The 24,492-nt window shown below is 28.3% G+C and overlaps 3 protein-coding genes and 1 non-coding gene across 4 annotated transcripts; 2 read left to right on the top strand and 2 right to left on the bottom strand.

Annotated features, from left to right (window-relative positions):
* Positions 1–1,785: 1,785 nt before the first annotated feature.
* Positions 1,786–5,208, bottom strand: LOC115701082 (probable 2-oxoglutarate-dependent dioxygenase At3g50210). The gene is made up of 12 exons (XM_030628813.2): positions 4,936–5,208; positions 4,729–4,844; positions 4,282–4,400; positions 4,125–4,188; positions 3,965–4,032; positions 3,418–3,476; positions 3,128–3,293; positions 3,010–3,029; positions 2,862–2,908; positions 2,593–2,673; positions 2,416–2,505; positions 1,786–2,302 (listed from the first exon to the last, which is right to left on the bottom strand). The coding sequence occupies exons 1-12, from the start codon at positions 5,033–5,035 to the stop codon at positions 2,171–2,173; spliced, it is 1,062 nt and encodes a 353-aa protein (XP_030484673.2). The 5' UTR covers positions 5,036–5,208; the 3' UTR covers positions 1,786–2,170.
* Positions 5,209–6,500: 1,292 nt separating this feature from the next.
* On the bottom strand, positions 6,501–7,945 carry LOC115702712 (protein IRX15-LIKE). The gene has a single exon (XM_030630136.2). The coding sequence runs from the start codon at positions 7,753–7,755 to the stop codon at positions 6,769–6,771; it is 987 nt and encodes a 328-aa protein (XP_030485996.2). The 5' UTR covers positions 7,756–7,945; the 3' UTR covers positions 6,501–6,768.
* Positions 7,946–11,154: 3,209 nt separating this feature from the next.
* On the top strand, positions 11,155–11,255 carry LOC115703396 (U6 spliceosomal RNA). Its single transcript, XR_004009162.1, has one exon. It is a non-coding gene; the product is annotated as a U6 spliceosomal RNA (small nuclear RNA).
* Positions 11,256–17,877: 6,622 nt separating this feature from the next.
* On the top strand, positions 17,878–20,780 carry LOC115702706 (probable inactive receptor kinase At5g67200). Its single transcript, XM_030630130.2, has 2 exons — positions 17,878–19,439; positions 19,716–20,780. The coding sequence occupies exons 1-2, from the start codon at positions 17,975–17,977 to the stop codon at positions 20,279–20,281; spliced, it is 2,031 nt and encodes a 676-aa protein (XP_030485990.2). The 5' UTR covers positions 17,878–17,974; the 3' UTR covers positions 20,282–20,780.
* The last annotated feature ends 3,712 nt before the right edge of the window (positions 20,781–24,492 follow it).

Genomic DNA, 24,492 nt, shown 5'->3' on the forward strand with positions numbered 1-24,492 from the left:
ACGAAAACGAGCGACATCGGAGATCTGATCGCCACGGCGAGGGATCAGATCAAGAACGAGTGCCGTCCGGTTCAGAATTTACTCTTCTCCGATTGTAAATTAGGGCTAAACGAATTGCCTAGCCACGTGTACGAAATCGATTGGGATGTTATCATCGTTGGTGGGCCTAGAGGTGATTGGGCCGGATCCAGCCCATTTTGAACGTAGCAAAAAAGGGGGAACGCTAAAACACACGTGTGTTGGTTCGCTCTTGGTCATTATTACGTGGTTGAGAAAATGGAAGACAAAGACAAATTAATCATTTGAATAAAACGTCGTCGTTTTCTTAGTTGTTCTTGTATTTTAGCTTTACTAATTACTACATCTCCTTTAGATTTGTTTAATACCTACCTGCTGCTTCATTGTAACACTTATTTAATAGAATTTTATTTTTATTATTTACAATATATATTTGTAGTTTAATCTATTAATTAATTATTAGAGTATTGTACATTGATGGATCGATCGATAATTGGTTTCAAAATGGTCATCTTACCCATCATTTATCTTTTTTTGTTAAATCAATCAATGGATAGGAAAAGAAAATATATATTATTAATTAATCTACCCAACACGTACAAATGGTAAGTAATACATTTGCTACTAAATATGCTTCTTGGATTTACAAACTTGAAGCGATTCTTTAAGCTCTATATTTTTAGAATTGGTCCTATAATATTTTTACTTTGTTTTCAGCGATTAAAATTATATCTCCTAAATAAACAAATGATAAGTAAAGGGAAATGAAATAAGAAAGAAGAAAAGAAAAGAAAAGAAAAACTAATGAAATGTTTAGTACTATTGAATTGTGTTTGTCACTTACAGATTTATAAACAATACCTCCTTGATTTTGTAACATATGGTTAATACTTATATAGTATAAACCATTGATTAATTGAGGTAGGTAGATGATGATGATGAAATATGATAAAATATTAACAAGTTCTATGAGAATAAGAATATTAATATTTTACTTATTTTAACTAAAGAGTATAATGCAGTTAAAGTCTCTTTCTACCTAATTATTGGTGGAACGATGAAGCTTCTACCTACTATTATATTCACCATTGGACCACTACCGTACCCCATCGTACCATATACAAAAAACTTACAAAAAATGCAATTTTCACTAAAACTCGATTTTTTACCAAAAAATAAACAAAAAAATATAAGAAGAAATCACATATCGTTTGCCTATTCGTTCAATAGTGGTAGTCGCAAGTCGTGGGTCGTTGGTCATGCACTAGAGAGAACCAAAGAGAGGAAAGGTCATGGTCACACAACAAAGAGAACTAGAGAGAGAAGAGAGAGTCATGGGCGGTGGTCACCAAAATTCGACAGTGGTTTTAGTGGTGGAGTTTGGTGAGAACCAAAAAAAAGGAAAGAGAAAACGAGCTGGTAGGAAAAAGAGAAAGACTGAGAAAATTTAGGTAGATTTTTTTTTTCAAATAAGAGACGTAATTTGGAATATACAATAAAATATACCTATACTACCAATATTGAGCAACGATTTAACTTCTTATATTTAACCTACAATAATAATATGAATAAAAAAAATCAAATTCCCCTAATTATTATATTCACATGTTTGTTGAATGGTGCCCAAAAGCAATTTTCATTCTTTTGCGCCCCAAGTCCAATTAATACGACACAGAATTAACTAAAACGACAATATGAATGTTTGATCACATAATGTCCCACTTAAAAATCTCTATGAATTGCTTTATAAAAACATAAATAAGAATGCCATGAACAATTTCTTTTGTTTAATCTAATTCAGTATTAAGTTACAAATTATGTTTGGTTACAGACATTTAAAGGCATAGAATAACAACTTAGCACAATTACATAAATAGATAATTACATAATGCACTATTTTTCTTGGTATTCTATAAAAAAACAAAAACAAAATTATATAAAAGTAATAAAAAAAATAACAGCAAATTAATAAGAGTACAATATAAAAATACATTAAAAGATTGTCTTTTTTTTTAAAAAAATAAAATTGTAAAAATGTTTGAAATTCTGTACGTACAACTATATTTTTGTATTTTTTTTATTTTTATTTTTATTTTGTTATTTTTGTGTATTTGCGAAATTATCCCTTATTAAGGTGATGAGATCTTAAATCTTAATACACAAAATTTGTGAGGACTTTCTTTACCAAATGCTCTCCATAAACAGCTCTATCAAATTTCTTAGCCTCACCAATTACTCTGACTTTGCATACATCCAAAGGCTCAACAGCTGCATCGAAATTCGTCTGTTCAACCCGAAAAAAAAAAAAAATTATTAACATCCAAATATGGATATTCAACACTCCTTACTCTATTTGATTTACTCGAAATTATTTAACACGAATAGTAAGTAAAATACCTCGTAAAAATATGCAACTGAAACTCGATATTTGGGCGAGCTAATGATAACTCTATGCAAAGTTGATTCGTACAAGCCATTGGAGTAAATCTGCAGTTCTTCCCAATTATGTTTGTTTAGAGAAATGGTATTATTACATAACAAAAACCATATTTGTTAGTTAAGAGTTTCTGTTACCTTTAACATGTCGCCAATGTTACACACAAATGTTCCCGGAACAGGAGGAGCTGATATCCATTCGCCTGACCGGTTTCTCACCTGAAATCGTTTCCGATTTGAGGCCAAACAAAGAGTGAGGTTATTTTGCGAAATGACTAAAAATGATGAGTAATAATATGTGCATACATAAATTATACCAACAACGATAACGCAAATTATAAAAGTGTCACTTCACTGTGTGTAATATTTTGGTGTAATTTGTGGGTGAACATATCATTATTTTGTACCTGAAGTGCAGTTATGTCATCATCTTGATTAAGCAATGTTAACAAACCTGCCATGAAAATCCATTAATTAGGGGAATAAGATTGATGCTCATATTATTATTACACTCACATGTCACAACATTGAAAGTGTATATAGAGAGAAGCTTACCATAATCAGTGTGAGCTCCACTGGATTTGTTTGACAGAAAGAAAGAAAGTAAATCAGAAATGTATGAAGCCATAAAGAAAGTGAGAGCACCAAATCAATTCATTATATTAGTTGTTACCATCCAATGTCATGTGTAGGCTTCTCTTGGCTATTTTCTGATGATTTTCCAGGGTAACCGATGATACGTGTTACCCAAAATGCATCACCAGCTCTGTCTCCTTCGAATTCGTATGGAGATCCACCCAATGCTAATGCGATTCCTCGCATTATGTTTCTTGCAAGGTCTGAGATAAGATGATGCAGAAATAATGAGTTCAGACCAAAAATACAATGTGAAAATTATGAGATTAGAATTTAAATAAGAAAAGTTAGTTGGTTTGGTTGGTTGGTTTGTGTTTATCATCATGCCTGTACAAAGATTAATGTATTCCTCCATCATATCCTTGAATTTTGGGGGGTCTTGTGGCCTGCATAAAGATCATAATAAGAAACAACAAAACATAAGCCTCATTCATCAATAGAAAGAATCTAAACTATCAAATTTCGATAAACATCAACCCGCCCAGTCCCCAAACTCGTGGATACCCACCCTAATGAGGGCTCAAATGGAATTATTCGATGGGGATAGGACGGGGAAGGGCAACATAACCCCTTCCACCATGCCTTTGACCCCGTTTTAAATGGGACAAGACGGGTATGGGAGGATAAGAATTTTGAAACATGACGGGGTGGGGGAGCCATCCCCGCCCCGCTCCCATTTACATCCCTAAAGTCTGTATAAGATAGATGCAAGGAATATACTATTATCTTCAAAAGAGACAAGAGAGATATGAACCCCTGAAGCTGAATGTCAATCAATTAGGCTAGTAGTAATTTTTTTTTTTGGCTTAAAGCTAGATTTTCATAGCTGAGAAGCCATAGAAAGAAACAATTGTGAGCCAAAATTTTGACATACCATTGGTTACATCCTTCCATAACTTTTCCAAGATCTCCATAAGCCCCTGGTTTCAGTTCTCTATAGCACTGTTGCAAAATAGTCCATGTCATAGAAAGAAAGAATAAAAGAAGAATCAAAATTGAGTTGTAAGACAGTGAGAAAGAAAAGAAAGACTTACATCAATGGCTTCATGCATGTCTGGTACACCTTTAGTTATGTTTTCTCCAATCCTTTGATATCCTCTGTATGAAAAATTTCTCCCATTATGTTAGCACAAATCCCAGAACACACACATACACTACTGTATATGTATATAAATATATATATAGGGACACCTGTATCCAGTAGCAGGAGTGAGTTTGATCTTAACTTTTTCTTCATATGGAAGGTGAAAAAAATTCCTGGTTTGTTCTTTTACTTGATTAAAAAGAGATTGCGGTACACCATGTCCCTTCTGCATATATAATTATGAATCAAAAACAAGTCTTTAAATTTAATTACAATCATAATCATAATTACCCAAACTAGACAAAAAGGCTTCTTTCTTATTATACTAATAATCCAAACTAAATTAAGAAACTGATAACAATTAAAGACATTATCTTTCATGGGTGTTTATTCAAACACTTGGTAAGCAAAGTGTTGAAACCAAACCTTTTTTTATTTGCCTTCAAAATTTAAACTAAATAGATTGATAAAGACAAGATTTTTCATGGGTTTTTGTTCAAATACAGAAAATAGCAAACACATTACTGAAAATCTCTAATAAAAGATTAAATTACCACATAGAAAAAGCCTGCTTCTTTACAAGCTTGATCTAATTGTTTAACCACCTCAGAAACACATGGGTCTTCAGCCATTTTTGGATCATCACACTTGGCCAACAGAGGACTAATATCTACAAACACATATAGAAAAGCTTATCATGATGATCAATAGTTAAAAGGGTCTGCATGACTGGATTTGAATAAAAAGATTGTTTTGAATACCAATTATGGGGATGGACTTGAAATCGGTGGCCATGGCTGCTGTTGTTGAGAATAGCTTTATGGATCCAATTAAAGCTACTGTTTTATTATTAAATTGCATATATATTATCACGAAATATATTCAAGATAGAATCAGAATCATTTTTTCTATAATTAAAAAGAAATATATACATATATACAACGATAAAAATATAGGATAAAACAGAAAATTCTGAACACTACTGAAAAGAAAAAACAAATAGAACATTAAAACGACAAAATATAAGAAAACGACATCACTATGACACGAAAACTTTTAAACGACAATAAAAATATTAACGACAATATAATTAAAAACCGACAGTAAAACGTTAAACGACCATATAACTTTTAAGCGACACTATAATAAAAAACGACAATAAAATTTTAAACGAGCATATAACTTTTAAACGACATATAATCAAAAAACGACAGTAAAATTTTAAACGACAATATAATCAAAAAACGACAATATAATAAAAAAACGACAATAAAACTATGACAGCAATATCTGAAAAATATGCAGGCTAAGGTTATATAGAGAAGACAGATATATACTCTAAAGCAGAGATTGAATTGAAAGGAGGAAAATTAGTAGAAAATTACAGCAATAGAGTCAAGGAAATTTAATAGAAAATGAAAATGCATATTTAAATAGCAGAAAAATAGATATGAAAAATGTAAAGCAAAATTTCAAAGCTACCAACCACACAAATGTTGATGTTCAAAAACGACAATGACATCTAAAAACGACAATACAGCAAGAAAATGAAACGTTACACTTTTCTCGACAATGATAGCACAAGTTGAGAAGACATATAATATAATATTAAAAGATTAAAAGGAAAAAAAAATGAGATATAGTCAATGAAACAATTTATAGAAAATGAACGACTATGTTAAATATCAAGCAAAAACGACAGTAAAAATTGAGGACATATACAGTGTAGAATTAGATAATATTAATAATAATGTTAAACAAATTAATAAACGACAATAAAGCTGAAATATACAACAATAGCTAGAGAACGACCTATAAGGATATATTATGACTAAGAAATTTATTAAACGACGCTACCAATAATAATAATAAATATATAGACATTAGACAAGAACTAATAATGACAGTAATATGAATTAATAGAAAAAATATATTTAAGATGAAATTGGCTATTTTATTTTCAACAATGGTAGATGTTAGTGAAAGAAATTGAAGCCAAAACTATTTCTTCTTGCCTTTAATGGGTGCAAGATCTCAGTGTCTCTATTCATTTTATTGAGACTCACTTTCTCAATGATCTGATTCGGAATATTATTTATCAGATGTCTTTCTTCTTTGGTGCATCTCTAAGTCATATTTCTTGGCGTGCTACATTGCTAGATTTTCTTTTCAGGTGGATACTGATTATATTCAGAGTGCTGATTTTCCTATACGTGTTATTGTTGTAAAATGAACTCATTCATTAATTTTCAATAGCTATATTCTCTCAAAAAGAAAATGGTAGATGTTACAAAACGACATGAAATGTATAAAACGACACTAAATGTAAAAATATAATGAAAACTTGGATATTTCATTTCGTAAAGATTACAATTTTTTTTTACCAAAAAAAAAAGAATTATTTTTTACATTCCCAAACGAAAAAAAAAATCTAAAAAGGATGTGACCAAATTGATCATAAATAGCCACCATTATCTTCACCTCTTCTCTTTTCCCACCCCAAAAGAGTATTTTATATAACATCATCACTATTATTATTTTGTACGTATATGTAAAAAAAAAAAACAAAAAACGACACCGAATTCGGCAAACAACTACGAAAACGACGACGTATTATTCGAAACGACAGTGTGATTATTGTCGTTGTTGCGACAGAATTGGTAACTAGTTTCTTCCATTTTCTCAACCACGTAATGACCAAGCAAATCCGAAGACTCAACAAGATTTTCTCTACACAAAAACTCATCACCACAAACTCTCTCCAAACCTTTTCTGAAATCGTGAACGAACACGTGTGTTTTAGCGTTCCCGCCTTTTTTACTACGTGCCAAAACCCCGGCAGTGAAAATGGGCTGGATCCGGCCCGGTGCGTCGGCCCAATCACCTCTAGGCCCATCAACGATGATAACATCCCAATCGATTTCGTACACGTGGTTAGGCAAATCGTTTAGCCCTAATTTACAATCGGAGAAGAGAAGATTCTGAACCGGACGGCACTCGTTCTTGATCTGATCTCTCGCCGTGGAAATCAGATCCTTGATTTCGCTCGTTTTCGTAGTGTATTGAACATCGTAAGCGTCGATTTCGGGATGGAGTTGTTCGTAGTAAGCGGCGTAGTAACGATTTTCATCGATGAAGACTGTACGGCCGTTGTGATTTAAGGCTTTCCAGAGAAGAGTTTCGTGTGTGAGACCGAAAACCAGAAGATTACAAGGAGAAGAAGAAGAAGAACATTTTCTGATAACATCGGCGATCGGTTTGAGTTCGGCAAACGACATCTTGAAAGTGTCGTTTGATCTTGAAGCGTAGTGTAAGAGTGTGTTGACTACGTTCGTCGGTAACGAAGAAGAAGAAGAAGGTGAATTTGAAGAGAAACCAGCTGTTGTCATGGCAGCGGTTGCAGCGGCGGTGGCGGCGGTTGTTGTTGTGGAGTCTCTGGTGTAGATTAAGGTGAGGAGAAATGCTACTGTGAAGAATGATACGATTGCGAGAAGCCATAGACGGTTTGAGTTCCCTTGTTTGAGAATGTAAGGGTGGAGGAGAATGAGCTTTGTGTTGCTACTGTTGTTATTGTTCTTCATTTTTGTTGGATTTTGAAGAAGAAGAAGAAGTTAGGGTTAGGGTTTTTCTGTTTTGGTTGTGGTGAGAAATGAATTTGATGATTTGAGTTATAAAGATTGAGAGAAGAAGAAGAAATGGGGTGTTTTGTTGAGAGTGAAAGAGAAAGACCAATTAAAACGTGAGAGTTTTCATCTTACGCAATATACCATTTGTTTCTTCATTTCTAGAAAACCAATTTAATATAATAATAATAATAATAATAATTAATTACTTAAACTATACTAAAATTAAATATAATTCTTCCACACAACTACTATATTAATTTAATTATTTACCTAATAATTTGTGACGTAAATATTTTTAATGATTTAGATTAATTAAGAATTATTAATACTTAATACTTATAATATTTAAAACTTAATACTTTTCGAAAATATAATTTAAATATTATTATCAGTAATTAAAAATTAAATTTAAATATTTATATTGCAAATCACTCTTCTATAATAAAATTATAAAAAAAAATAGTAGAACGTATAATAAAATATATAAATTTTATTTTTAGTGTTATAAATTACTATAAATTTTTTAAAATTTTACAAGTAAAACTAACTATAACTTACATAATAAAAATAGACTAAATTTTTTTCATATTGTTGAGTTACTCCTATAGTATATACACTACTATGAGTTTTTTTTATTTTATTTTTTATTTTTTGGTCTCTAGAAAATACCAACTTTTAAAAATCTAAACTAAAATGATACTAGCTCTACTAACTCACTAATATTTAATTAATAAAATAACACTAAAATGTTATTAATTAAGGAATTAATCATATAAATAGGTGAGAATTGCAACAAACACACTTATTTATTTTTAAATAAAAATTGAATGAATAATAATAATAATAATAATAATAATAAAGAGTTGTTGGATTTTGGAGGTGGTGGAAAGAAGAGAGGGAGAAGGTGAAGAAAATAGATGTAGCGACTCAATAACTAATTACAAGCCCCAAGTCGCTTTTCCTTAGCTTCACTTTTCAAGTAACCTTTTTATTATATATAATAATAATAATGTAAATAAATAAATACATACATTCATACATAATATATATTAACATTAGTCTTCTTTGAAGGTGACTATTTACCTGAAATGGGTCTATATCTATATAGATGTATATAATACTCATAATGAATATGATATATACAATTATATAATATATATATATAGTGAGATGAGTTTTAGTTCATACGAAAGCTTAGCTTGACATCTCAACAAAAATGGCTCTTTTGTCTCAAGTATATATATAAAAAAAGAAAGTGTAATTATATAATGAGGATGAAGATTAATGTAGCTAGCTAATGGACAAAAATGAAGTACATAATATGAAAGAGTGAAAATGAATATATATGTTAAAATAAGGTACATATGATTAATTATTGAATGTGTTTATTAATTTCGATGTTGAAATGATTATATTTGAATAAAAATAAATCTTTGTTTTGTTGGTATACCGGTTTTTATTTTGAAGGTATATGTTATGTTTCTAACTACTTCATCAATTGTTTTTATTATGTGAAGCATGTCTTATACCTTACACCATAGTTTTTTTTTTTTTTTTTTTTTTTGTTTTTGTTATCTACATGTACACCCAATACTAGAATCTCTTTTATTAATTTGTCACTTAGTTAATTTTCAATTTTGAATATATTATGTGATGAAAGAAACTATCAATCAATTTCAGTTGGGCTTTACTTGGAACATTTGAAGCCCATTTTCTTGGAAGAGTTGCAGCCCACAATTGACACAAGGATTTAATAATGGGCCAAAAATTTCTCTGGCCCATTTTAAATTGGGTTGAGAAGGAGATGAGTTATGAGCCCTTCATTGAAATAATTATTTATCAACCTTACAAATCATGACTATTGTTGTGGGTCACTATACAGTCTAACATGCATTTCACCTATTTTATTTTATTTTAAAATTAAATATATGGTATCTAACATTAAATTACACAATTAATTATATGTTATATTATGTGATATTGAATCGTAGTTTAATTATCAATATAGTTTTTTAAGTCTTCTATGATCATTTACCACCTTAAAACCAAATAATGAAGAGTGCATCACTTATTATTAATATTATCAATAAACTAAAGTATCTACTTGAAATGGTAACCATGAGATCATAATTGGTATTAGAAGAAACTCCTCAAGTTTTAATTGACATTTCTGAGTTCATGATACATGCTATTGGGCATCTGAGGTTTGATTTACAATATCAAGTGTTATTTCATTTAGGTTAACAAAATCTTTATTATTTTGAGCATAGTTCGTTCATTATTAAGCATGTTAGTGATATGATTAAAGAGAACATAAAAATTAGACTTAGAAGGAAAATATCATCTAAGAATAAACTTGGGTGTTCATATTGCTAAGTTAGTAATGCTTTGAGCTTGTAGTAACTTTGTTTGTAATGATGTTTCATTTAATAAGAATTCCTCTCCTTTTATAAAAAAAAATGAAAATGTTAACTATTGCTATCAAGGAACAAGGTATCAAAACATAATGTTGGAAGAAGCTTTTTATGAATGAATAAATAGTAAAGGGCATAACTTTGTTAAACAAATATTTAAAATTATGTCTGATATTTTTAACCTAAAGCTTCAAAATTTTAGCTTTAGCTAATGTGTGTGGATGCTCACAATTACAAAATTTCACACTAATTTTGTTTTCAAGTTTTTAAGTTTTTAACTCATCCAAAATTGGAATAAAGAACTAGAATTAGAATGAGTGAATGTTTTAAGGATATTAATATAAATACATTGTTGTCCACTTTTTAGAAGTATCTTTCTCATTTTTCTTATGTCAATAATGCTCTTTCGGCCATAGTAGACTTATTACCAAGGCTATGATATTATAAACCAATAACAATTATCCCACATGCCAAGCCATGCATTAAGAAGAAAAAAGTGAAAGATTTTTAATTTATTTTTACCATAGTTTTATGCATTATATAATAAAAAGGGTCAAGCTTTCTTTAACTTTTATGCTAAAAGTGACACATTTCAAAATTAAACAAACACAAGACAAAAGAGACTTCCTTTGTTGTATGGCCTTTAAAGTCTTTTGGCCCATTTAAATATTCCTCATGGCCCATTGACCTTATCATTGATGACGTGACATTTGGGTCAACAAATATATCATCCCATTCCTTGAATTCTCCCCATATATTTAAGGAAGAAAAAATAAAGAAAAGCACACATGCTATAAAAATATTTGTTTTTTTTTTTCAAATTTGATTTACAAAATTAGATGTTTTGGTTGATTTAAATATAATAACAAGTGAAATAAGATGTTTGAAATAAATTTTTAATACAATGAATTATGATTTAATTATATATATGCAATGATATGTTTTTTCAGAATATCTGTTAAAATTAATACAATAAAAAGAAAATTAACATGACCCCTGCGTAAGGATGACACATACAAATTAAAAATATATATATATAATGATATACATTATATAAGGTTATAGTATATATTTTTACTAGTATTTTTTTAAAAAAAAAAAAAAAATCTCATTAATTTACCATATTAAAATAGAATTTAAAATGATTAAAATTGCACACACATAATATTATGAATAGTTATGTGTAATTTTGTCAAAATAATCAAAAATATATATATTGTAAAATAACACCTATAGAATTTTCCAAAATGTATAATTAAATTTATTTAACATATGTATAATTAATTTGACATGTAATAATGTTCATTGGAAATATATATGAATACACAATCTTTTGGGGACACCACCATCATCAAAATTATTGTGCTTTGTTTACCCCTTCTTCTCAATGACTAAAAAGACAAAATGTGACATAATGAAAACTAATACAATTTGTTAGTTTGCTTAATGTACATTCTATATTTTAATTTGACACATTTAGAAGATGCTTTAAAATGTTACATAAATTATTAATAATTTAGATTTGAGTGAACTTGACTTATACTTGAAGTTCACACCAAATACTACTACACTACCAAATGATATCATAAAGGTACTCCAAGCCCAAGGTGGTCTCATCATTAATCTATATCTATTATCCCACTATTTATTTCATTTTTGTATAAAACAAATATATTTTATTGTTCCAATGATAACATATCTTCAAATTCTTATTACTTGTGTCAATGAGTATTGTTAAAGTTTCAAAGTAGGGATTAATGTATTCATTATAGCATCACATGTGAGATAGTTTATTGTATATTTGAATATGATGAAATGATGATTATCTTTTTACATGAAATAAACACTAGAAAGAGGAATAAATTTATTTTTTTTTTTTAAAAAAAGGAAGGAAAAGTATCAAATCGAATAATGACAAATTATATATATATCTATGCTAAGATCTATTAGTAATTATTATTATTGAGATTAAAATAAAATATTTATTGGATTATATTTAATAGTTTTATGCTTATGATTCAATTATATATTAAATATTAAATTTTGTTATGTAATTCGATTTAATTTATTTTAGTCATCTAATATTTTATATCTAACATTTATTAGATTGGATTAGATCCATTTAATTAAAAAAAAATGTAAAATTTTAATGTTAATTTTTATATATACATATATTTTTTTTATGTATAAGAACATAAAATCAAATTATTTAATTAAATTAAATGAGAATATTATTTAGTTCGATTAGATATTAGAAATATTAGATTTTTAGACACTACATCCAATATCTAATTCAATCTAATTAAATATTCAAAAATTATTTTCAATTTAATCTCATTATAATTGAACATCCAATATTTAATAATTATTTATGCACACCTCTAAATTAAATAACTAAAGCCCTCTGAATTAAATAACTAATTCAGGGGAAGTAAAAATAATTTTAAATCTAGTATAATGGTTTTACATATATAAATATTTATACTTTTAAATAGTTTATTTTCTATATTTGGTATTATTTTATTTAGCATTGCTCATAATTATACAGACTGTAATAATATGATTTAAAAAAAATAAATTTATAATTAAGTTAAACTTTTTTTTTTTCTTTTATTACACCAAAAAAAGAATCACTTATCAAAAAAAAAAAAAATCAATGACGGAGGGTCATAGTGATAGACTGAAAAATAAAAGTAAAGTAACAAAGATTTGAATTTGAATTTTTGTTTAAATTTACATTTTTAGAATATAAAATAATAAATTGTCATTAAATTTAAAATTAAATGATAATAATATGTTTATTTTTGGGTAGAGTAGGCACGAGGATTGATACAGAATGATTCTTCTGTTATGAAGACAGTGGTTTGACCAGTTTAGAACTTTAGAGCACAAAAGTCAAAACTATTTATGTAAAATTAAATATATTTTGTTGTTATTAGTATTAGGTACGCACATTTTCATCGCGTGTGTTCTAATCTCTACCTTAAATCATATCTCATAGTCATAATTAGTAAAATTCTACAATATATTTTCTTAAAATAGATTTATCAATACACTCTTATTTATTTTATATTCCAGATAATTTTTTAGTTTAATTTTTTTACACTCATATACATTATAATTATTTAAGATATTTTATAAAATTTTAATACATTCAAAAAAATTTAAAAAGCTGAAAATATGGTTCAAACAATTAATTGTACACATGACTTTTTTATTTTATACACGTGAGAAATAAATAATTTAAATATTATTTTTTATATTGTAAATTATTCTGAATTTTTTAAAATTTTATATATCTCAAATAATTACAAAGTATACAACTATAAAAAAAAATTAAACTAAAAAATTCTTTTAAATAACGAAACAGATAATAAATGCATCAATACACCATTTTAAGGGTATGCATTATAGAAGGACCCAATATTTAATTATCTTCATTTTGATTGAAAAAAAAAACTTAATTATGGTAAATTATTTTTCTCCTTATAATATACTTGAATATTGTTATTAAGTAGCAGTAGTGCGGGTCGGCCCTAAAGGCAGGTTAGGCTAGTGCCTAGGGTCCACATTTTTCAAATGACCAAAATAAAAAAATTAAAAGTCTCATTAGACTTTTATTTAAATAAAATTAAGTACATTGTAAACAACAAATATTGACAGCTTAGTTGGTTGTAGTGTATAACACATTACACAATAGTATAAGTTCAAGTCCTACAACACTCTTTTTCAATTCTTTTTTTTGATATATTTCTCAAAATGAGGGCCCTAAAGAGATAAGTTGAGAAATACCTATTTTTTGTATCCATTAATCGAAAATACTTTCAAATTATATTTTTTAAAATATACCCACTTTTATGAGTGGGTTGCCCAATACACCCTCACCCTCTACTTAAGTCTAACACATAATTTGTACTAATCTAAGGGTATAATGAGGACATCATCTATAAAAGTGTGTATATTTTAAAAAATATAAATTTGAAGGTAAAAATTAAAACATATAAAATAAAGTGGGTGATATAATTTCTTCAAATTTAAATGGCCTTAGGCCCATATATTCTTAGAATCGATCCTATGCTAATGATGGGCAATAGACAAATAGTGTTCCTCTCATATCCGTCCTCATTAACTATTTTAATATCTGTCCTCACCCCATCCTCGTTTATTCTCTATCGGGGAGAGAAATTCTTGTTAGGATGGGTTAGGGATGGATGTAGAAAATATTTGTAAGGAAGCTGAAGTGCAAAACAATTATTTTAATTAGGGGGCAAAAAATAAATTTTGGAGGGTTCAATTGATCCCATAATTTGTGAATGATAATGTAAAATTTCCATTCAAAGATAAAAGAATAGTTCTACAAAAATTACAATTGTTTACAATTATGAATTTTGGAGGGTTCGATTGATCCCATAATTTGTGGTTTCCTAACAAAGCCCTATCTACCAAGCCACAAATGATTTATGTTTTATTTGCATTAATATCTTTTTTTTGGTTTTTAGTTTTTGTTTTTTCATGAAAATAATAATGATAATAATAATAATTGTGTTGCCAGTTAGACCATTCTCATTGTTGGAGAACAAGTTGATCATTTTTTTTAACATATTATCACATAACTTATCCTCATATATCATTTTTCCAACAAAAAATAAATTGATAATTTTTGTGGCATATAATATTTGTTGTAGTTTTGTTTTTAATCATTGAACATTAATTTGTATTAGTGAATGAAGTATTCAAAAAAAATATTGAATATTTACATAATTTAATTAACTTTTTTTTAAAAAATTTTGAAGAGGAAAATTCAAACTTGAAACTTCCTTTTTGTAAAAAAAAAATATATATATATATATAAAATCATGCATTAAACTATGTTTATGACCATAACATTACACAAAAAAATTCCTAACTTTTTAGTTGAGAGAAATTCTCAAACATTATTAAAATGTAGTATTAAATTACCTTCTTTTTTTTTTCTGTTTTGAAAAGAATTTCTAAATTTGTAGTTTGGAGAAAAATGCACAAACTTACTAAAATATAGCATAAAAGTACTTGAAACTTATTTTATGTTCTCGGCTAGAGCTATGTCGTTCTCTCCATTCTTTTTACGGTAAGAAATGTTAAAATATATAAATGGTGTTTAACATTATTTATAATATTATATTATTATTAATACAATTAAGTATTAGATTCTTAGGGCCCGTTTGGCACAGCTTTTGGAAAAGCTAAAAGCTGCTTTTCAAAAAAACTGTGACAAAAAGGTGTTTGGTAAGCAGTTAAAAAACAGCTTATTGAAGAAATTATGGAAAAGCTACAATTTAAAAATTTAAAATTTGATACCCAACTTTTAGAAAAAGCTGTTTTGATTAAAAGACTTTATAATAAATTATTTTTACTAAAAATTTATTTAATTATTTATTATATATTATAAAAAATAAAAATATTTTTTAAATGAAAAAATATTTAAAAATAAATAATATTTAAATTTCTAATTTTTTATTTTATTTTAAAAAATATTTTATATTTATATTTTTATTATTAACAAATAATATCAATTTATGTTTCTTATAAACTATAATTTTATCTTTTGCAAGTGATAAAAATATAATTTAAAAATATTAAAAATTATTTTTATCAAATGCATATAAATTTATACTATAGAAAAAAATAATTAAAAATATATAAAAAATAAAAAATTTATATAACATATTTTTTATATATATTTGTAATTATAATGAACTAGATTAAAATATTATCATTATTGTAATAGAATCTTAACAACTCACAGCACTTTAAAAATTATAATTTACCAAACACTCAGCTCAGCTTTTTTCCATGCTACTGTTGCTTTTCCCACAAAGGCTTACAATGCTTTTCCCCACAAGACCTTATGTAAGTAACCCCTTAATAATTTAATTTAATAGCTATTATAAAATATCAACAATCATATTTATAAGGCATTACCTCAAGATCATATTAAATACTAGATTAATTAGCAATTTTTTCTCCGAACTTTGACACATACCAAATCATGTTCCTGGAATTTTTTTAGCCGTTAAAAATTCCTCCTAAATTATTGAGATTGTTATATTTGAGGAGTTTTCTCTAATTTCATTCAATTCTACTGTTTCAGTGATTGTTTATGTACTAAATCATGCTCCCTATATCTAACAAATCATGTCCCTCAAACTTTGATATGTATTAAATCATGTCCCCTGAACTTTTATCGTGTTAGAATTTTTTTTACTAAAATTAGATAAAAGTCTTTAAATCTAACAATCTTAATAGTTCAGGAGAATTTTTAACGGCCAAAGAAGTTCAAAGGACATAATTTAGTACATGTCAAAATTGAAATGTAAAAATTGCTAATTAACCTAAATACTATTAGTGTTGAGTTATTAATAAATTATACTATTCTAAATTTTTTTTGGGACATAATAAATTATACAATTTTTGAACAATAAATTTGAATTATTTAAAAAATAAAACTTAAAATGGAAATAATTTTAAAACCCACGCGCGAAAAGGGAAAGGTATGGGGTTAGTAAAAGTAGTTCTCAATTGTTTCATATAATCCCATTATCCCCACTTCCCATTCACGTGAGAACCACCTCAAATAAATAAAATAATAATAATAAAAAATATTTTTTCTATTATATATATAAATTAATTATTATTAAAAAAAATTTCATTTTTAAAAATCAAAATAGTTTTTTTTTTTTATTATTTATATTTTTATGGAATTCTATATAAAAATTTATAGTGCAACTAGCTCTGCAATTTAATTCGCAATAAAAAAAATCGTATAACAACCCACATAGAAACTACCTTAGAAACCCAAATCATAAATTTGAAAAAAAAAAAAGTATATGAGATAATTCCCTTAAAAACCTTATTATTATTATCTCTTAAATTATGTTTATCGAAGAAGTTCGCCTTTTAATTTTTGTATATGTTACATTTCTCAATTCTTTAAACAATTTATTTATACAGCACTAATTTAATTCAATTTAAAAGTTTAAACAAAAAATAAATATAAATAACATTTTAATAATAAACTATAAGAGTATATATGTGTTCTTAAAACTATTATTTATATGTTTAATATCATAAATTAAATTTTAATGCATAGACTATAATTATACTTGTAATTCATAGTTGCATAAATAAATTGTTGAAATATTTACAATAATTTGCATAGTTAGCGAAAAATATTTACAACAAAAAAATATCCAGGGACAAAACTCTACAAGAGTTATAGTTCAAGACAAAAATTATATTTTTTTTATAGGTTAATTAGTATTTTTACTCCCAAATTTTGACATGTACCAAATTATGTTCTTGAAAGTTATTAAAAATCTCTTCTAAACTTTTGAGATTGTTGAATAAAAGTTTAAGAAATATGATTTGGAAATGTCAAAGTTTGAAAGACATAATTTGAAAGGTACTAAAGTTTGAAGAACATAATTTGTATATAAACAATCACTAAAAGTAAAATTGTATGAAATTATCAAAAATTCTTAAAATAAATAATTTCAATAATTTAAGTAAAATTCCCATTTTTAATCAAAAAAGTTCAAAAATATAGTATTCAGTGCAAAAATATTAATTATCCTATTCTAATTTTTATATTATTAATTATTATTAAAATAAATAAATAAATAAAAAACAGCTGCTTCGCAACAACCCTCACTCTTAAACACTTCCACTACTATTACATACAAACACTCAAAGTTCAAAACAAAAAAGAGAATAATGTTACCATGCCCATATTAACCCACGCGCCCCACGCGCTTCTCCCCTCCTTCTTCTTCTTCTTCTTCTTCTTCTTCTTCTTCTTCTTCTTACTTTCTTTCTCCTCCTCTGCCGCCGCCGCCTCCTTCTCCGACGACGTTGATCCTAACCTCCCATTCCAAACCACACTCTTCCAACCAACCGACGCCGTTTCACTCATAACATTCAAATCCAAAGCCGACCTCGACCACAAACTCCTCTACCTTCTCAACGAACGATTCGACTACTGTCAATGGCAAGGTGTCAAATGCGCTCAAGGCCGAGTCGTCCGTTTAGTCCTCCAAAGCTTCGGTCTCCGAGGTAATTTCCCTCCTGACTCACTGAGTCGACTCGACCAGCTTCGCGTTCTCAGCTTGAACAACAACTCCCTTTCCGGTCCATTACCTGATCTCTCCGCTCTCACTAATCTCAAATCGCTTTTCCTTGATCGAAACTCCTTCTCCGGCTCCTTTCCGCCTTCGATTCTCACTTTGCATCGTCTTCTCACTCTTGATCTGTCGAGTAACAACTTCACTGGTCCCATTCCTGTTGAGATTGTTAAGCTTGATAGACTTAATTCGCTTAGACTCGAGTTGAATCGGTTTAACGGAACTTTACCGCCGTTAAATCAGTCTATGCTTCTCGTCTTTAACGTCTCCGGGAATAACCTCACCGGACCGATTCCGTTAACTCCGGCGCTTTCGCGGTTCAGAGCTTCGTCTTTTTTGTGGAACGATGTCGGTCTTTGTGGAGAGATTATCAACAAGGTGTGTAACTCACGCGCTCCTTTCTTCGATTCGCCGTCTCCGTCGTCGGCGGCGGCTCAGCAACCGCTGGTTCAGAGCGCTGAGTCGTCGTCAGGTAACGGCGTTGTTTTGTCTCCTTCTTCTCCGGTGAATCACAAGAAAACGGGCCTTATTCTTGGGCTTTCGATTGGGTCGGCCTTTGTAATGGTGATTCTATTGGGCCTATTCTCATTCGCCAGGGCCCATAAATCAACAATGGCTACTTCTTCTTTTTCTCCTTCACCTGAACAAGGACCTTCATCACATGTTGAAACCACTCGTGAAATTACGGAATTGCCCTCGAAAACAAAGGCAGTAGAAGAGTTACAGAGAGTTCACAAGAGTGGCAATTTGGTCTTTAGTGCTGGGGAAGCTCAGCTCTATAGCTTGGAACAATTGATGAGAGCTTCGGCTGAGCTACTGGGTAGGGGTACGATTGGAACTACTTACAAAGCCGTACTTGATAATCAGCTTATTGTCACTGTTAAGCGTCTTGACGCCGTTAAAACGGCCGTTATTAGCGGTGAAGCCTTTGAAAGGCATATGGATGGCGTAGGTGGACTCCGTCATCCTAATTTGGTTCCCGTTAGGGCTTTTTTTCAGGCTAAAGGAGAAAGACTCATCATCTTTGATTACCATCCTAATGGAAGTCTCTTCAATCTAATTCATGGTAAGTCAATAATAACTTGTTAATAAAGTTATCAAATTGATTGAAATTGTTATTAATTGCATATATTAACATGTTTGTAATGGAAGATAATTGATTGGTTCAGTTACACTCTCCAAAGTTCTTTCAAAAAAAAAACATTCACTCTCCAATTTTATTGCTTTATGATAATTGAGTTTAGTATTAGTGTAATTACTAACTACCCTAGTAATTACATAGTGACTTTACTTCCAAACATGCCCCTTAGTAATTTGTGTGAATTTTGGTATGAATATTTAGGTTCAAGATCAACAAGAGCAAAGCCACTTCATTGGACATCATGCTTGAAGATAGCAGAAGATGTAGCACAAGGCCTTGCTTACATTCACCAAGTGTCTAGATTAATCCATGGCAACTTGAAATCCTCCAATGTCCTTCTAGGACCCGATTTCGAGGCTTGTTTAACAGATTACAGCCTTGCCATCTTGGCAGATTCATCAGCTAACGACGATCCTGATTCAGCAGGCTACAGGGCACCCGAAACAAGGAAATCAAGCAGGCGAGCCACGGCCAAATCAGACGTGTATGCATTTGGGATACTGTTGTTGGAGCTGTTAACGGGTAAGCACCCGTCGCAGCATCCATTCCTGTTGCCTACGGACGTGCAGGATTGGGTGAGAGCCATGAGAGACGACGATGTCGGGGAAGATGGTCAGCTGGGAATGCTGACTGAAGTTGCTTGTATTTGTAGTTTGACATCTCCGGAACAGAGACCAGCAATGTGGCAAGTTTTGAAGATGATACAAGAGATTAAAGACAGTGTTATGAGTATGACTGATCAAAATGCTTATGCTGGATATTCATAATAATCATTTCAATACTGGTTTGGATTCTAAATTAAGAACATTCTTATTATTATAATTATCATGAAAAAGGTGGTTTTAATTGTATATCAGGGTAGGTGTGAAAAAGCAAAGAAAGAAAAGTTTTTATTGGCTAAGTTTGAACAACTTGTTTATGGCCAAGCAAAACCTTAGGAGTTCTTTTTTTTTTTTTTTGTGGGAGAGGTTGATTTCATTCTATTAACACAAGCAATATTATTATTATTATTTAGTTTTGTATGTAATTTGGAATTTGGATTGGTTTGGTTGGTAGGGAGTGTTATAATTTTGTGTCATTTATGATGGAAAAGGTTTAAGATGTGACAATGTGGTAATGTTTGGTGGGCTACGATTCAAGAAGTTTCGCACTACTATTGGGTTATATGTGATAAATGAAGTGTCATACTACTATACTATTAATTAGATCAAATAAATTTCCAGTTTCAAATATTTTAGTTTAATGAATATGTTTGGTTGAATGAAATAATTTTTATTTTATTTTTTTATTTAGTTATATTTTTAAAGTATTAGAATATCATTCTAATGAAATAATTGTTAGAATGACTATTTTATTTTAAAATAGAAAAAAATAACATTTCAATGTAATATGAGAGATAATTTAATAGATTTTATTAATTTTTTTTGGGTTAATTAATAATTTTTCTCTCCGATTTTTGACATGTACTAAATCGTGCTCCTGAATTTTTTTAGTTGTTAAAAATTTCTCCCAAACTTTTTTTTATGTATTATAAATTTTATTTTATTTCATTCTTATTTACATTCTTATTTTTATGTTTTCATTTTTCTCAACTAAACGTTAACTTAGTGTTTGAAAGCATTCTTAATAATTTTTTTACTCTATTCATTAAAATACATCACTAAAATTATATTTTTTTCTTATTTAGAACACAATTTTATATTATATCGTACACTAATTTTTTAAAATATCACTAAAATAGAAGTTTTTTTTATATATATTTTATTTAATTCAAATGTATAATATTAATATATATACATATGATATCCACATACACACATAATTATTATAACTTAAAATAATTAATAAAAGGGTAAATACCATTTTGGACCCTCTGTTTTACAAAAGTTACTAATTAGACCCTGTGTTTTGTTAAATGACAAAATGGATCCTGTATTTTTTAAAATAGTACAAATAGGACCCTGAATTGATTTTTTGTCAAAATAAAGTTTAATTATAATCCGATCTAAAAGTGCTATGACAAAATTGTTTACATTTTTTGTATCTTTTCGTATTAAGTATTGTCTTTAAGTTGGTTGTATTAAAAAAAAAAGTTGTCAAAAATTAAGCTCAGAGTCCTATTTTTACTATTTTAGAAAATACAAGGTCCATTTTGTCATTAAACAAAACACAAGGTCCAATCTGTAACTTTTGCAAAACACATGGTCCAAAATGGTATTTACCCTTAATAAAATATATTTAGAATAATAAATAATATTCTATAAATATAAATAATGAATAGTAAATTTTAAAGAAATAGTTTAAAGTATTTACTGTAACATATTTTTAGTACGGTTTTAAAGTTTTTAGAAAAATAGTGGGTGCTTTAATGAAATGATCTTTCATTATTTATTTATATGTATAGTGAATGGAATAATGACTATTGACTAAGGAGGTGAAATACTAGCTATCCTAATTCTTGTTTGTTTTTGTTTTGAGAATGATTCAGAGGGGTGTGCAGAAAGTCATCCGATCCAATTCTAACCGACCGATCCAATCCTAACCGATCCAATAGAATCGGATATCCAATCATAATTGGATCGGATCGGATGCAAATTTTAAAAATCCAATTGGATCGGATCGGATATTGGATGAGACATCCGATCCAATGGATAACCGATCCAATTCAATCCAATATCATCCAATGTCCATCCAATCATATTTAATATTTATAATTTTATATATTACTTTATTATTTATTAGGTTTTAAATTATGTTTTTTCATATATATATATATATTTTTTTAATGAAATTAGCTTAAATAGTGGTTAAAATGGATTGGATTCATCCATGGGATTCATTGGATGGATCCAATCCAATCTAATAAAAAACCAGTTAAAGCATCCAATGGATGAAACCGATCCAATCCAATACATCTATTGGATCGGATCAGATCGGATGACTCAATTCAATTGGATTGGATCGGATAGAAAAATCCAATATCCAATAAATAATTGGATTGGATCGGATGGGATCAAATCTATTGGATGTGATCCAATGAACACCCCTATTCATATCAATTGATGAAGTTTTAGGAATGATTACAAATATTTCATTGTACTTACTAAATTAAATTAGGTGATATAACACCTTAGAAAGTGATAAGCTTAAGTGAGACATTTGGGGTTGTTTGTTGATTTATGGACAAGAAGTAAAAAAGTTATGATGTGTATGAGTTAGGTTAATATGTCTGCAACAAATGAGACATCACATACTTATTGTCTATGAACACATTTATGACTTGATTTGATAAGCATCTGGAAATTCTTCTCAAATTCAAGAGATTTCATTTAATACATATATATTAATTAACTAGTTTATTTAATATATAAAATTACAGATTCCTATGTACTATCAGATTTAGGAATCTCTGGTGTAATATTAATTAGAGAGCTTTTTAAGTTTTAATATTATTATAATATGTGGGTGTAAATGAATATAATATAAATAATGTCATATTATAACATTTGTTTTGTTTAAATTATTTTATTACATGAAGATATTGGACTAAAATGTGTTGAATGAGGGGTTGTGGGACATACTTCTATTCCCAATGTTATTTCATAATTCTTTAATATTTGAATAATATTACTTTTAATGCTATCTATTAATGAATAATAAAATGATAATTTTGACACTTAATTTTAAAATGTAGTTAATATTGAATATTAGTGATGTCTAATATTTTTTTTATAGGTTACGTCTTATAATTAGTTAGGTATATCCCATAAAATTATTATTTTAAGTTATATGAATCTCGATACTTAATTACACCACAATATGGCACAGAGAAAAGTACTAGACACTAATTGTACTTTTAGTATTTCTTTTCAAAATAATATTGAGATGTTGTGGTGCCTTTTAGTCTTTTTCTTTAAAATAATATGGGTAAATACTATTTTAGACCCTCTGTTTTACAAAAGTTATCAATTGGACCCTGTATTTTGTTAAATGACAAAATGGACCCTGTATTTTCTAAAATAGTACAAATAGGACCTGAATTGATTTTTTTGTCAAAATAAAGTTTAATTATAATCCGATCTAAAAGTGTTATAACAAAACTGTTTACATTTTTTTTGTATCTGTTCATATTAAGCATTGTCTTCAAGTCGGTTATATTAAAAAAAAGTTGTTAAAAATTAAGCTCAGGGTCCTATTTTTACTATTTTAGAAAATACAGGGTCCATTTTGTCATTTAACAAAACACAGGGTCCAATCTGTAACTTTTGCAAAATACAGGGTCCAAAATAGTATTTACCTAAATAATATTGAGATGTTGTGTGACCTAAATATATTGGCAAAAATTAATATAAAAGCAAAAACACAAATATTAATATTATAACTGATGAAATTATTTTACGGTCAGTTTTTACAAATTTATAACTGACTGGTCGGTTACGGTTTTTATTTTACAAAAACTGTAACCTACCGTTTAGTAACTATGTAAAACAGTAACTATGTAAAACCGATCGTATAATTTTTGGCGATTTTTAGTGGTTTTTCTGTTTGACGGTTTTGGATGGTTTTTGGCGGTTTTAGGCAGTTTTGAATGGTTTATGGTAATTTTTAACAGTTTTGGCAGTTTTTTAGTTCATAACCGAAATCGACTACCAAATTTGGTGATGACGTGAAACTAAAAATTCAATTACGGTCTGGTCAGTTTGATGGTCAATTTCAATTTTTTAATTTTTATGAACTCTCCTAATTAGCTGTTAATTATTTATATTTTTTTACTATCTTACATAATAAAATAATAATAGAATTAATGATGAAATTATTATTTTTTTAATACTTTTAATAAAAATATTAAATATTTCATCAAAAATTTGTAATTTATTATTGAAACACAATGCTAAAAATTAATATAAATATATCACAAAATCTTTTTTTAAGCTAAATATAACACAATTTTTACCTTAGTGAACTTAAAATGAAGAAG

The sequence above is a fragment of the Cannabis sativa genome, chromosome X (assembly GCF_029168945.1).
Source record: "Cannabis sativa cultivar Pink pepper isolate KNU-18-1 chromosome X, ASM2916894v1, whole genome shotgun sequence".
NCBI lineage: Eukaryota > Viridiplantae > Streptophyta > Magnoliopsida > Rosales > Cannabaceae > Cannabis > Cannabis sativa.